General features: G+C 38.8%; 1 protein-coding gene across 1 annotated transcript; it reads left to right on the top strand.

The window, feature by feature from the left end:
- The first annotated feature begins 485 nt into the window (after window positions 1-485).
- LOC104628488 (intraflagellar transport protein 140 homolog) lies at window positions 486-11,313 on the top strand. Its single transcript, XM_010297096.1, has 9 exons — window positions 486-551; window positions 1,357-1,560; window positions 1,923-1,995; window positions 3,301-3,392; window positions 4,274-4,401; window positions 6,071-6,188; window positions 6,653-6,780; window positions 9,343-9,490; window positions 11,110-11,313. Exons 1-9 carry the CDS (start codon window positions 486-488, stop codon window positions 11,311-11,313), a joined length of 1,161 nt encoding a protein of 386 aa, XP_010295398.1.
- The last annotated feature ends 468 nt before the right edge of the window (window positions 11,314-11,781 follow it).

Below are 11,781 nucleotides of genomic sequence, written 5' to 3'. Positions count from 1 at the left end.
TGGAAATGTATAGCCACAGAAATACCAGTATGTCAGGAAATTAATATGACACTTCAAATAACTTTGAGGGAAGAAGAGACCTTAGAGACTTGGCATATCCCTAGAGCTTATCAGTTGTGATAGAGCTTATCGGTTGTGCAAGGACAGAGAAGTTCTTGGACTCCAAAGGGATTTTCTGCAGCTCTGAGAAACTTTGTAATTCATCTAGCCCATGAAGGGATGTCTGTGTGAGTGGTCCCTGGTAGATTAAAACTCCCCTGCCTGCCCCCCTGCCCCCAAAACCCAACCCCAATCCCCCCTGCCTGTTCCCTGGCCCAGCCCTGAGGGAGCCTCTGTGCTGAAGCTGTGCAGTGAACCAGGGACTGTGCTTATCAAGGAGCAGCATCGACGGTGTGTGGTAGCTCAGGAATAGCACCCCCACACCCCCATCCATACTTCTGGCTTCCGGACTGGAGTTTGGATGGATCGCTTCTGGCTAACGCGGTATGTGCAGAGACTTCGCGTGTAGTCAGCTGGTTGCCACAATGCTTTCTGAAAAGAATCATCCTTTGGTAGGAATAACCATAAACAATGTCAGACACGCTTGTTTAACTGTGGATATAGAAAGAAAGAATGAAAATGGGAGCATTACTTTCTCTTTAATAATAGAATTCACCAGCTGCATGTTAAAAACGGTGTCTTTGCAAGCCATCTTGGAAACAGATCTTGTCTTTCTCCCATTGCATTTTGTAAGGTATTTTCAGTTTTAGAATTGCTCTGTGTAGGTGCTATTTTTCAGTCTTAAAAGGAGGGAAAGATAACCTTCGTAGAGTTCACTGAAAAAGAGTTAGCTGGAACATGCAGGTTCTTTAGGAGAAGGGGAGGAGTGGACCCCTTCGTTCATGCACATGCGAGGGAATTTGAACTACATTGACTGAAAGGGCTATCAAAACTGCAGAAAAGAATATGGTAGTCAGAAAAGAAACTATGCATGCAACTTGCTTTTACAGATCACAGCATTATTAAGCCTTTAAACATGTGATGCTTTCTTGCAGTAGAAAATGTAAGGTAGTGCAATAATATTTTAGGAAAGAAAAGTGGTTTTAATTTAAAAAGCAGCTCCTCTACTTAGACTAAGGGAGTCTGAGTAGCTGGGTGACAAGCATAATAGCTTTAATCTATAGTAATTCCTAGTCATTGACTATAGTTGTATTTAGATGTAAGACTTCGTATATGTATAAAAATGTCTATTCTATCCTACCCCTTGTCATTTGTCTTGGGACATTGCTGTGACTGTTCAAGATCTTAGATAAAATTGTGTGGTGTGCTTTTTTTTATTTGTTTGGGTTTTTTTCCCCCTCTTCCCATTGTGTGCAGTGGGGCTCCCGAAAAAACCTGCTGGCAGTGAACAACATCAGCTCTGTGGTGATCCTCAGTGAGCAGGCCATGTCATCTCATTTTCATCAGCAAGTGGCCGTTGTGCAGGTGTCTCCCAACCTATTTAATGTGACCATCTTTAGCACAGGAACCACACACAGTCTTCGTGTTGATATGAATGTAAATGGAGTCTTCACTACTAAGGTTAATCGGATTTTTTCATTTATTTGCTCGATCAGTTACCTAATTAGGTGTATGGAGACCAAACTTTCTAAGTCTTTAATATAACCTTTCTTTGATATTCATTTATTGTGTTATGGAAGTATTGTTATGACGGTAGCAATGATGTTGTGGTGGAGCTAATTTTTCAGATAGTACAGTGACTTAGTAATTCTCTAGGTGCTGACCAGAGAACTTTTGGGTTGCCAAAAGCCTTCCAACTCAATATACAGAGGAACTAGAAAATCGTGGCTGTTGTGTGGAGGGTCTTGTTGTGTTGTTGCATGAATTCCTGTATGATTCCAAAGAAACTGAATGTATATATTCTTTTGCTTTTTTTGTTTTAGGATGCTGTAGTATTCTGGAATGGGAAGCAAGTTACTGTCTTTGAGTGCTCAGGAGATACCTTTAGAAGTGCAGGTAGGACTTAGAACAATGACCAGAGTTGAAATGGTTCTCTTCCTCCAAAGTTATATGTTCTCTTCATTCACGATAGCTGATGGACTGTAATCACAACTCCAAAGTGAAAAATATTATTAACACTAGTTGGACTTCATATTCCCATTTTGCAGAATAGAAAGATTAGGGCATAAAAATTGTCAACAAAGCCAGAACTTAAATGCCAACTCTTACATCTGTGCTTTATTCACTAAATATGCTGGGATATAATGTCTGTGATTGGCATTGACAAAACCAAGCATCTTGTTGCTGTTTCCCACAGACTAGATGTATACCCAGCTGTCACACCTAGACTTAAAAGGTATCCTCAGAGCTAGCATATAATATAGGGCCTTGCACAAAACATGATGTGAGGATAAGGCTGCTTCTTTTTATCTCTTAAGTAAATCATTCCAACATTTGATCAAGAGCAGAGTTCTTTTCCTACTTTTGTAGCCATAGCTCCTGTTGCCTTCCACAGGTAGGTCATGAGGATGGCTACTGAAGGCTTTTCTATTTTGTTTGGGAGAAAGTGGAATCAAGGTTATATACCATTTACATAGGAACTGGGAAGGAGTGCATTTTAGTCCCAGCTGTCAGGAAAATCTGTTCCTGATCTGTGAATATATATATGCGTATACAGCTGCATCAAGTAAATGAATTCCCTCATAAATATTTCTGCCTTGAGCAACAGGTTATGCAGAATTCCATCAATCCCATCCAAAATCTTGAGAGTTTAGGCTTTTCTTTGAAGAATTATCAAGTGTTTTCTGAAAAGTGGCTTATCTTGTCTATATTTACTTATTTATTTTACAACTTTTCCATGCTGAATCAATGTGTTATTACCACCAAGGTCCCAACAGTCTACAACACTCATGAAATTATTTACGAGCCGCTCTTCTTTCTGACACAGATTCCTTTATCACTCTTCAATTGTAGTTCAATGAAGGAAGGAATGAATTCTTTTAATGGAACCTCACGTTGCACTAGTCGCTTTCTTTCACTCCTTTTATCACTCTTTTCCCTTCCACTTGTTTTCATGGGTAGAGTGTGCAAAACACCTGTTTTCAGTAGGAATCCCAGCTTTTGGTTATAGTGGCAGAACGGAAGGCCACTGTAACCAAAACTGCAACACCAAGGAGTTTGGGAATCAGTAGAGACTGACAGATTGAAAAATGGATTTGGTGCAAGATGGTGGAAATTGAATGGCTTAAGTAAAAAAAACTTTTTTTTTTCCTTTTAAAAAATCTGTTTATTTTAATGATGGCTTTATTGTGATTGTTCTAGGCTCTTTTCTGTGTGACTCTCCAGTTCTGTCCATGCATGGAGAAAATCTGTACACAGTTGAGCCGTATCGGGTCCAGGTCCGCACCTGGCAGGTAAGGGCTGATGAAATGATGAAGCGACAAATATGCCTTACTGTTTTCAAAGAGTGGTGTTACAGATTAAAGTTAAATGGATGTTCTGTAAATCTATTAACTCTACCTTTGTCATAGAAAAAAATATTTTGAGTATTTCTGCAGAAAGATCTTTGATGTTTTGTGTTCTTTAAAGAGTCTGTCACTTTAAAAGCTACTGCACTGTAACTAATAGGTATTTATAAAAGACAACAGAATTTTGGAGGAAAAGGACCGGACTTTAAGTGGATCAAAATTGCATGCAAATTGAATATATATAAGTATATTCCTGACAGAAGAGCAACGTACTGAGTATAATAGTAATTACAAGATAATGAAAAATACCCCCTGCACATTCTGTGTGTCCCTGCAAAATCTTTTGCTTAACCTTTGCAGCCTCTGCTAGTCTGTGAGAACTGAAAAGAGAAATCTAATTATCAGAATTTTATGATACACGTTTTTATTTAAGAAAAAAATACTGTATTCGAGAATGGATGGGGTTTATCACAATAAGGACTGATTTAACTCACATATTTATTTTTGCAGTTGTATATTAAAGGACCTTCAGAGACCTGTATTTCTGTATCCCTCTTAGTTGGAAAAAAATGTATTATTGAAGAGGAAGTTGTTGCAGAAGGACACCTCTAAATTTTTACTTTTTTGGAGGCTATACATCCAGTTTTCAACCTGAAACATGGACTGAATTTGTAGAGACCATGTGTGTTTGTAGTTTCTCTCATTTTGCTGGTAGTGATTTGTCTAATATAGAAGTTCAGCAGTTAGTTACTTAACTTGGTGACAAAATAAGCCCCTTCTAGTTAGGCTCTGAATACACAAACCTGGTGTTACACATTTCTTCTTAGGGCACAGTTAAACAGCTGCTGGTGTTCTCTGAAGCAGAGGGGAATCCGTGCCTCTTGGATGTCTGCGGAAATTTCCTGGCTGTGGGAACTGATTTGGCTCACTTTAAAATCTTTGATCTCTCTCGCAGGTATTAATAGACCTTTTAAAACATCTGTTTATAATGGAGCGTATATTTTGGGGGGGGGGGAATCTTCAGTTAGTTTTGCTCTGATGAAAAGTGACAGCCACTTTGAATCTTGAGACAATACACGCAGCCTCTGTGAAATGATGGCCTATCCCTAAAGCAAGGGAAGAGCCACAGAGTTATTAGACAAATCATGGTATGAGTAATAATAATAATAATAACAATAATAGTAACAATAATTTTTCAAAGAGGATATTGTGAGGGATATTTGTGTGTGTTTGAAAGTGGGTGGAGAATTTATGGAGGATCAAGACAAGGATGTTGCACGTTTTTGCTGATAACTTGACCAAGACCTTAATCTCAGAAGAGTTGAAATAAAGAAAAAAAAGCTAGGTCTTGTATCTCCTCATAAATCAACAAACTTGATTCACTAAATCCAAGGAGGAAGTGAACCTAGAAGTGTAGACACTCTGTTCTTCCTCCTGTTTAGGTTAAGAGAGAAGTTTAATTGACTTTGTTCAAACTTTACTGTGTGTTCCCATGCTGACAAACAGCTGTGACATGAAAAAGATATGTGCCTGCCATGACTTTCAGTTTGAAAATTTATCTGCTGATGACAAACGTAATTTTTAAAACCTGAAAAACCTCAAGAGTGATGGATTCTGTTCTTTCTTACATACTGTCACCAGAGGAATGCTAAAGTCTAGTTAGTTACCCACTTGGAAACTCGTTACCTATGTTGAGATGACACAAATTCCACATGGGACTCAACTTGAAGGTTATTGGATTTGGGCAGGTTGTAACTATCACAAATATTAGATTATGGTGTTTGACAGTGGAGGAAAAAGTAGCTTAAATCCTGTGTGCTACGTTAAATTTTTGTGGCTAGTAATGAAAATACCCCTTCTCAAATGATGACAGTAGGGTGCTCTTTAATTTCAAAGCCAGCGTAGTTGGCTTAGAATAAATGAGAGATCTAAAAATGTGACCCAAGGATGTTGTTTTTACAGAATCAAAGATTTTCTTACATGAGATCATATTATGGCTCTAAATTAATGTCACTTCTTTCTGTTGCATTCTCGTGATTCATGAGATTTGTCCTCTTTGTTGCTGAATGATTGCTGGGCTTGTGTCTAAACTGGCAGAAAGATTCTTTCGAGATAATGAAAAATGCAGGGGCAGAGTGGAGAGGAAGTGTTAAGTATGTGAAGGATGCAGTCTTTTGGAACTTACGTACAGAGAGAAAGTGATGAATAAGATCATATAAATACGACCCCCCAATGGCATTTCTTCCCTTCTGCTCCACGTGTGTTTTCCATACACAGAAGTTTTATGTGATGGGCTATATTCAACATTCAGGGTACTGTTCAGCTTTCTTATGTAGGAGAAAGATGTCTCAATTCAGAATTCTGGTAGGATGTTCTTGCTATATAGCCCTGTTTTGGGAATACTGTAGGTGCATTGAAGTTTTGAGTGTCTCATTAACTTCTTCCTGAAAGAAAGGCAGGTCGCAGCAGTTCTCTGGAGAGGAAGCTAGAGTCTGGGGCAGTGGTGTCATAAGGCAGAAATAGTTTGTTTTTAAAAGTCTTACCCATAATTTGAAAAATGTTTTGCCTGATGCATATTGCCAGTTGCTTGCCACCATATGATTTAAGTTTATTCCTTTCCACAGAGAGGCAAAAGTGCACTGCAATAGCAAGAACTTCTCTGAGCTGTTTCCTGGCCTTGGAGGCATTGCATCTGTCAAGTGCAATGCTAATGGCAATAAAGTCAGCATTCTTGTGAGCAAGGTGAGGCAAAGCTCTTCACTTAACAGCCCTAGGACCTGACCATTGGTTAATAGACTGGTTCAAGAAGATTACCGAAGACACAAGATCCACTTCTCAGAAATAAACCTACATGTTTTGTGCAGTGTGTTGAGTCTTGAAATGTCATGTCCAAGCATGTAACTAAACACTAAAATTAAGGTATGTTAAGGTTTTGTACATGTGGTGAGAACAACAACCCAGAAAAGGAAGCAATATTTTGGTTTCAAAAGCTACTTCGTAGCATTTCAAAGAAATCAAAGGCTAACTTGCTAGACTCTAAAAACAGCAAGAAATTTTCTGATATTTCTTCCGAAGAATGCTCTTGTGTGATTACCAGTAAACAAAACTGAGAGTATGAATCAGATGAGTTAAACATACCACCTGAACTTTACCTTTTTTCCTTTTTGACTGCATGCTTCAGCAACTTTTGTTTCCCCTTCTTGTAGGCAGATGGGAACATTGATTCCAAGATCTGTTTCTATGATGTTGAAATGGACAAAGTTACACTCTTTGATTTCAAGGCTGAACAGGGAAATGGTAGAGAGAAGCTTTCTTCTGGACAAGGCATCGACAAGTAAGAAGCTTTTATTTTGAGAAGTATTGCTCGTGGATTTAAGATAGGAATCTGCCCTATGAAGACAAGCAACACCTTGATACTGGCATTCCTCTGTCTTTGTGTAGGAGCTTGTACAAATATAGTTATTTCTAAAGAGTTGATTAAAACTGGTGCATTGTATGTCAATCAGCCTGCATCCCTGCCTCTTCCAATACGTGAAACAGGGAGTGTCAAAGAAAGGTATCAGAAAGCAAGCTCAAAATCAACGGGAGGAGGCGTTCCTTCAGACAGCATGCAGCTGAGCTAAGGAACTCCTTGCCAAAGGAAGTTATGGATGATGAAGGAAGGGTTCATGGACGTATTGGACAAATTCATAGAAGAACAATGCAGTGAGAGTTATTAGTTATGTGGAAGCTGTATCTGGCTCAAGAGGTCTTTGAGAGGAGGATGATTAGGTGTTGCGGGGGTATGCATCAAGGTATTATAGGACTGGAATCAGTATCCTGATCTTAAAATAAAGAAAAATCGTGGAAAGCTACTCTTCCATGAAGAGTTTACAGGGTAGGAACTGAAAAAGAGGACATTCTGAAGCTCCTCCTAGGAAAAAGGTTAATTTTTAAGTCCAATTCAGGGTTTTTTTGTATGGAATGAACTAATGAAAAGTCTATTTAGAACTGACAGCTTTGTTTTCATACAAGCTGCTCTGTGGCAAATACATTAGAAATCCTAGTAGCAAGGCAGAAAAATGCAGTGAACTAGGAATTCTCATGAAGTACAGTGGAATATTAGGGTACAAATTCCCACCTGGTTTTACATTAATTTTTCTGACTTTATTTTTCTTAAGAAAAAACAGTGTTAGAATAGAAGGTGGTTTGCTTTTGCTAGCAACTATCTGCTATAGGTATTACAAGCAAAAAGGATTTACTCTCCTTATCACTGAAAACTGGAAGAAACTACCCAGCTCATCAAAAACTAAGGACAGTGTGAATTTGGGGCCTTGTATCTTGGTCAGTTATGCAAACGGTGGAATAATGAGTAGTGAGGAAGTTGTTTTCAAGTGTAGTATCTTGTGTAGCCCAACAGAGGCCACCACAAGCCAATAAACCTATTTCACTGGTATTTAAATGCTAGATGGTGTCAGCGTGAATTTATCTGTGCTTCATTTTAGAGTATCTTGAAATTGGCATGAGTAAATTCACCAGAAAATAATCTACACTTCTCTCTCTTTCCTCCTGAGGCAGAATCTAAACACTCCCAATCTTTTTACACAAATACTGCTTCTCAGTTTGCAAGTAATTAATTTTTAATTCAGTGGCATGGGTAGGGCATTGTGTATTTCTGCACCCCTTTGAATCTCTCCCTTAATTTGCCTTCTATCCCTACTCCAATCCTCCCTAAAAAGCCCAGCCTTCAGTGGTGACAGCAAATGAGAAAAATATTTTAATGATGCCTTTGGTTTCTCTCTTTTTTAAAAATTGACACCTATTTATATTCTGTATTTTTTCAGAAGAATCCTAAGCCATGGCTAAAATAGTGTGATTCTGTATGTCTAGAGTATTAACATGGCCAGCACTGAAGTAGTATTTAAATGCCCGAAGGAGGCAGAAAGACGTTTCTTATTTAAACTACTGCCAGAGAGTGACTTTCCCAAGGCTGCAGGGCATGTCCTTGTGCTTAATGTGCTATTTGACAGTGCCTCAGAATTCTTCATACACGGTATGAAGTTCAAGTACAGGACTGAGAAAAGGGAATGAACTGTGGCGTATCTGGAGACTGAAGTCCCCCAGCTGCAGGTCAGGTTGAGCTGCAACTCTGGAGTTTCCCTTGGCACTGAGAAGTTCAGCAGCTCAAAGCATTGATCATGCTGCATGCTGAGGTCTCTTTGCTGAAGTCTCAGTAGAGAGAGATCTGTTGCCTGAGAATATAAATTAATTTCTTATTTTTTTCCCATCAGTTTAATCACAATTGTCTAGTTGTGATTTCTTATGATTGCTGCTTAGCTGGATTTGAAAGTGAGGCATATGTACCAGAAACTCTCTCTTTACTGCTTATCAAAATGCACATCAGCGTGCTCAAGCTGTCTTTAGCCTGGCTGGGTATTTCTAGCAGTCCTGGCAATAAGCACCTTGGGGCAGGCTGTAAAACCCACAAGAAGACAGAGCTGAGGTAGTCCCCGTGTTACAGTACCTACACTGGTAGCAGTCGCTAAGGTGTATCATTTGAAGGATGTCCAAATATTTCTGTAGGACATGTCATCTCAGTGGAGGCAAATTTTGGATGCCTATTTGTATTTGTGGCAGTACCAGCTTTTTTTCTACTGAAATGCTTTATGTCCTATAGTCATGGTTAATATATACAGAACAAACTAAAAGTGGCATTGCCATGTATAAAGTGATAGGAGGTAGGAAGATGTATAGGTTAATGTTACAATGCAGAGGTACTGGCATAGATAACTGATCATCATCTGAGAATTATCCCTTGGTTAGTCCTTGATTTACATTCATGCACTGAACGGGCTGGAATTATTTTGTCTCCCTTTCTACATTTTTTTTTTTTTTTTCTTGTCTTGTCTTTTGGTAGGTCTGTTGTGGATTATCCAGAGTTGCACAGTCACATCCCTGCTTGCCATTTCTGGGACCAGAGTGAACCAAGACTTTTTGTATGTGAAGCAATTCTTGAAACAGGCCTACAATCTCCAGACCAGAAGAAAAACCAGACTGAGAGCATAGTATGGTCTTTTGTTTGTTTCTTTTGCTTTGCTTTATGTGGAGTTCTCCCTGTCCCAGTAATAAATCATTGGTTCTTCATTAAGGATGTGGGAGTAGATAGCATACATTCTCTTGTACAAAAATAAGTAGTGAAACTATATGCTTGGTGTCTCTGGCTTCAGGCAGTCACTGTACATTAGCTTTCTGTTTTAGCCCTAGCTTGCATACAATGACGAAGAAAAAGAGGTGATTTCTTTATCTATGATAGAATTTTGAGGTTGATCATAATGCAAGCTGGTATCTGGACTACAGTTTTTCATGTGAAATTATTGGGTGAATTGATAACCTAGAGGTTTGATACTTACTCTCATTTTTTAAAAAATAATGCAGATTTTCTCTCTTGAGTCCTCTTTTAGCAGCAAGAATTAATTTGATAGAATAACAGGGACCCTACTGTTCAGGTGAGCAGTGAAGTGCGCTCTTCCCACCCAGTCCATATCATCTTCTGCTTTTCTGAACAGACATTGTACACTGTTACGGTGCTTCCCAAATTATCTTTCACGGTCTTCTTTACATTAGAAAAAATGTAGAAAAAAGATTTCATTTTTATTGACCAGAAACAATTTAATCAAAGAGTTCTTTCATCACACCAACAATTCTTCCCTGCTTACCCCACTAATGTGCTTGTAGCAGTCCTTACTATTTTGTCTGTACAGAACTGCCTGTCCTTCATAAATATTCCACTGATTTGAAATGTCCATGTTGACTTAAAGTTTTCTGATTCATGCATGATTTTAGTTAAACATCTTCCAGTTAGAGATAGAAAGCTCTTTGTTTCTTTTGTTGGTTGAAATGACCTTAGAAAATACATGGGAAGATTAATGTAGAAAGGAGGAATGGAATAGGGATGTCTCAGAAGGCCTTGCTAGCGTCTTCTAGCAAAGAGAAGAACACTTCAACCTAATATTCCTAATGTAAAAAAGTAAAAATGTTTGGCTTCTACATAAGGTTGAAAAATAAAAAGATATAAAAGGAGTGCAACTTACTTTTTGTCCCTTATTCAACAGAATTTTTAACTGTGTGCTTATCCTTTAAGAAATGAGAAGTCTGTTTAACTTCAGTTGGAAGTAAATGCTTCATTTTGAGTTGAGTCAGCTCAACAATTAAGCTGTTGCAGAAACTATTTTTAAATGGCTGGTATGTTTCCTGGGAACTTAAAGCAGTCAGTAAGCTTGCTGAAATTATAGTAGAAATAATATAGTATTTAAAAAAAAAAAATGTTGAAAGCAGTTGGGAGTATTTCTTTGACCTGAGTCAAATCTGTCAAAGAGACTTCTAGAGCAGCAGTCTGTGGCCAGGGACTTCTCTCTTTATGGTTGGTGAAGCTGGTTCCTGAAGGGCAGAGCTAGAGGTCCCTTTGCAGTAGGAACATGGTCTGTAGTGCAGAATGAGTCGTTGGCTACTTACTATAGGGAGGAAGCGTGCAGCTCTGCCCTCTCCAGCAGGTGCGTGCATGTGAATGTATATGTCATATTATTTTCAGGAGAAGGTTCTGCCAAGTGAATATGGAAAATAAAAACAAATTGAAAGAAGGATATTGCAGCATAAAACCAAAACAATGCTTTGCTTCCTTTTCCAGATGGATGTTTGGATTGTATCATTCTTCAGTACTGAAGAGCATGGCCTTTTGCTTCAGGACAGCTTTCCATTGCCTTCATCCTACGAGGTTCTTTTGGGCATAGAGGTGCCACATTATTACTTTGCAAAAAAGGTGAGGAAAACTTTCACAATTCTTTCCCTTCCCATAAGTTCAGACTTTTCACTGCATGGGGATCAAATGTAACCAAATTGAGTCTGGGGTAAGTAGAGGGACTCCAATGACAGTTGCTGCATCACATGTAGAAATTACATAATGATAATTCTAATGCAGGTGTACTTGGCAGTATTGTGGAAATTGTACTGAATTGGCTTTTCATGGGTATTGCAAGCTGCATGCCATGTACAAGCATAGGAGACACAGTACTTACCACGGAATGCAACTAAAAAAGGGATGTGAAAAAAATTCTCAATCTACATAGTCACTGTGCCTATTGCAAGTAAGGGGGCGGCGGTGTGTCAGCTTTACGTAGGCCGTAAGAGGGGACATTTCCTACTAGCTTCAGCAGAAGCAACCCATCTGCTTTTTGGCATGGAGCTTAATCCCCACAGAAAACCAGAGAGCGCAAGAATATTCATCTTACCCTATCACCAAATGCCTATATGCTGCAAATACCAGGAATGCATGCTTTAAACTTGAAAACTTGGATAGGAA

Source organism: Phaethon lepturus, unplaced genomic scaffold, assembly GCF_000687285.1.
Source record: "Phaethon lepturus isolate BGI_N335 unplaced genomic scaffold, ASM68728v1 scaffold2791, whole genome shotgun sequence".
Lineage (NCBI taxonomy): Eukaryota > Metazoa > Chordata > Aves > Phaethontiformes > Phaethontidae > Phaethon > Phaethon lepturus.
This window is presented reverse-complemented; position numbering and strand designations above follow the sequence as displayed.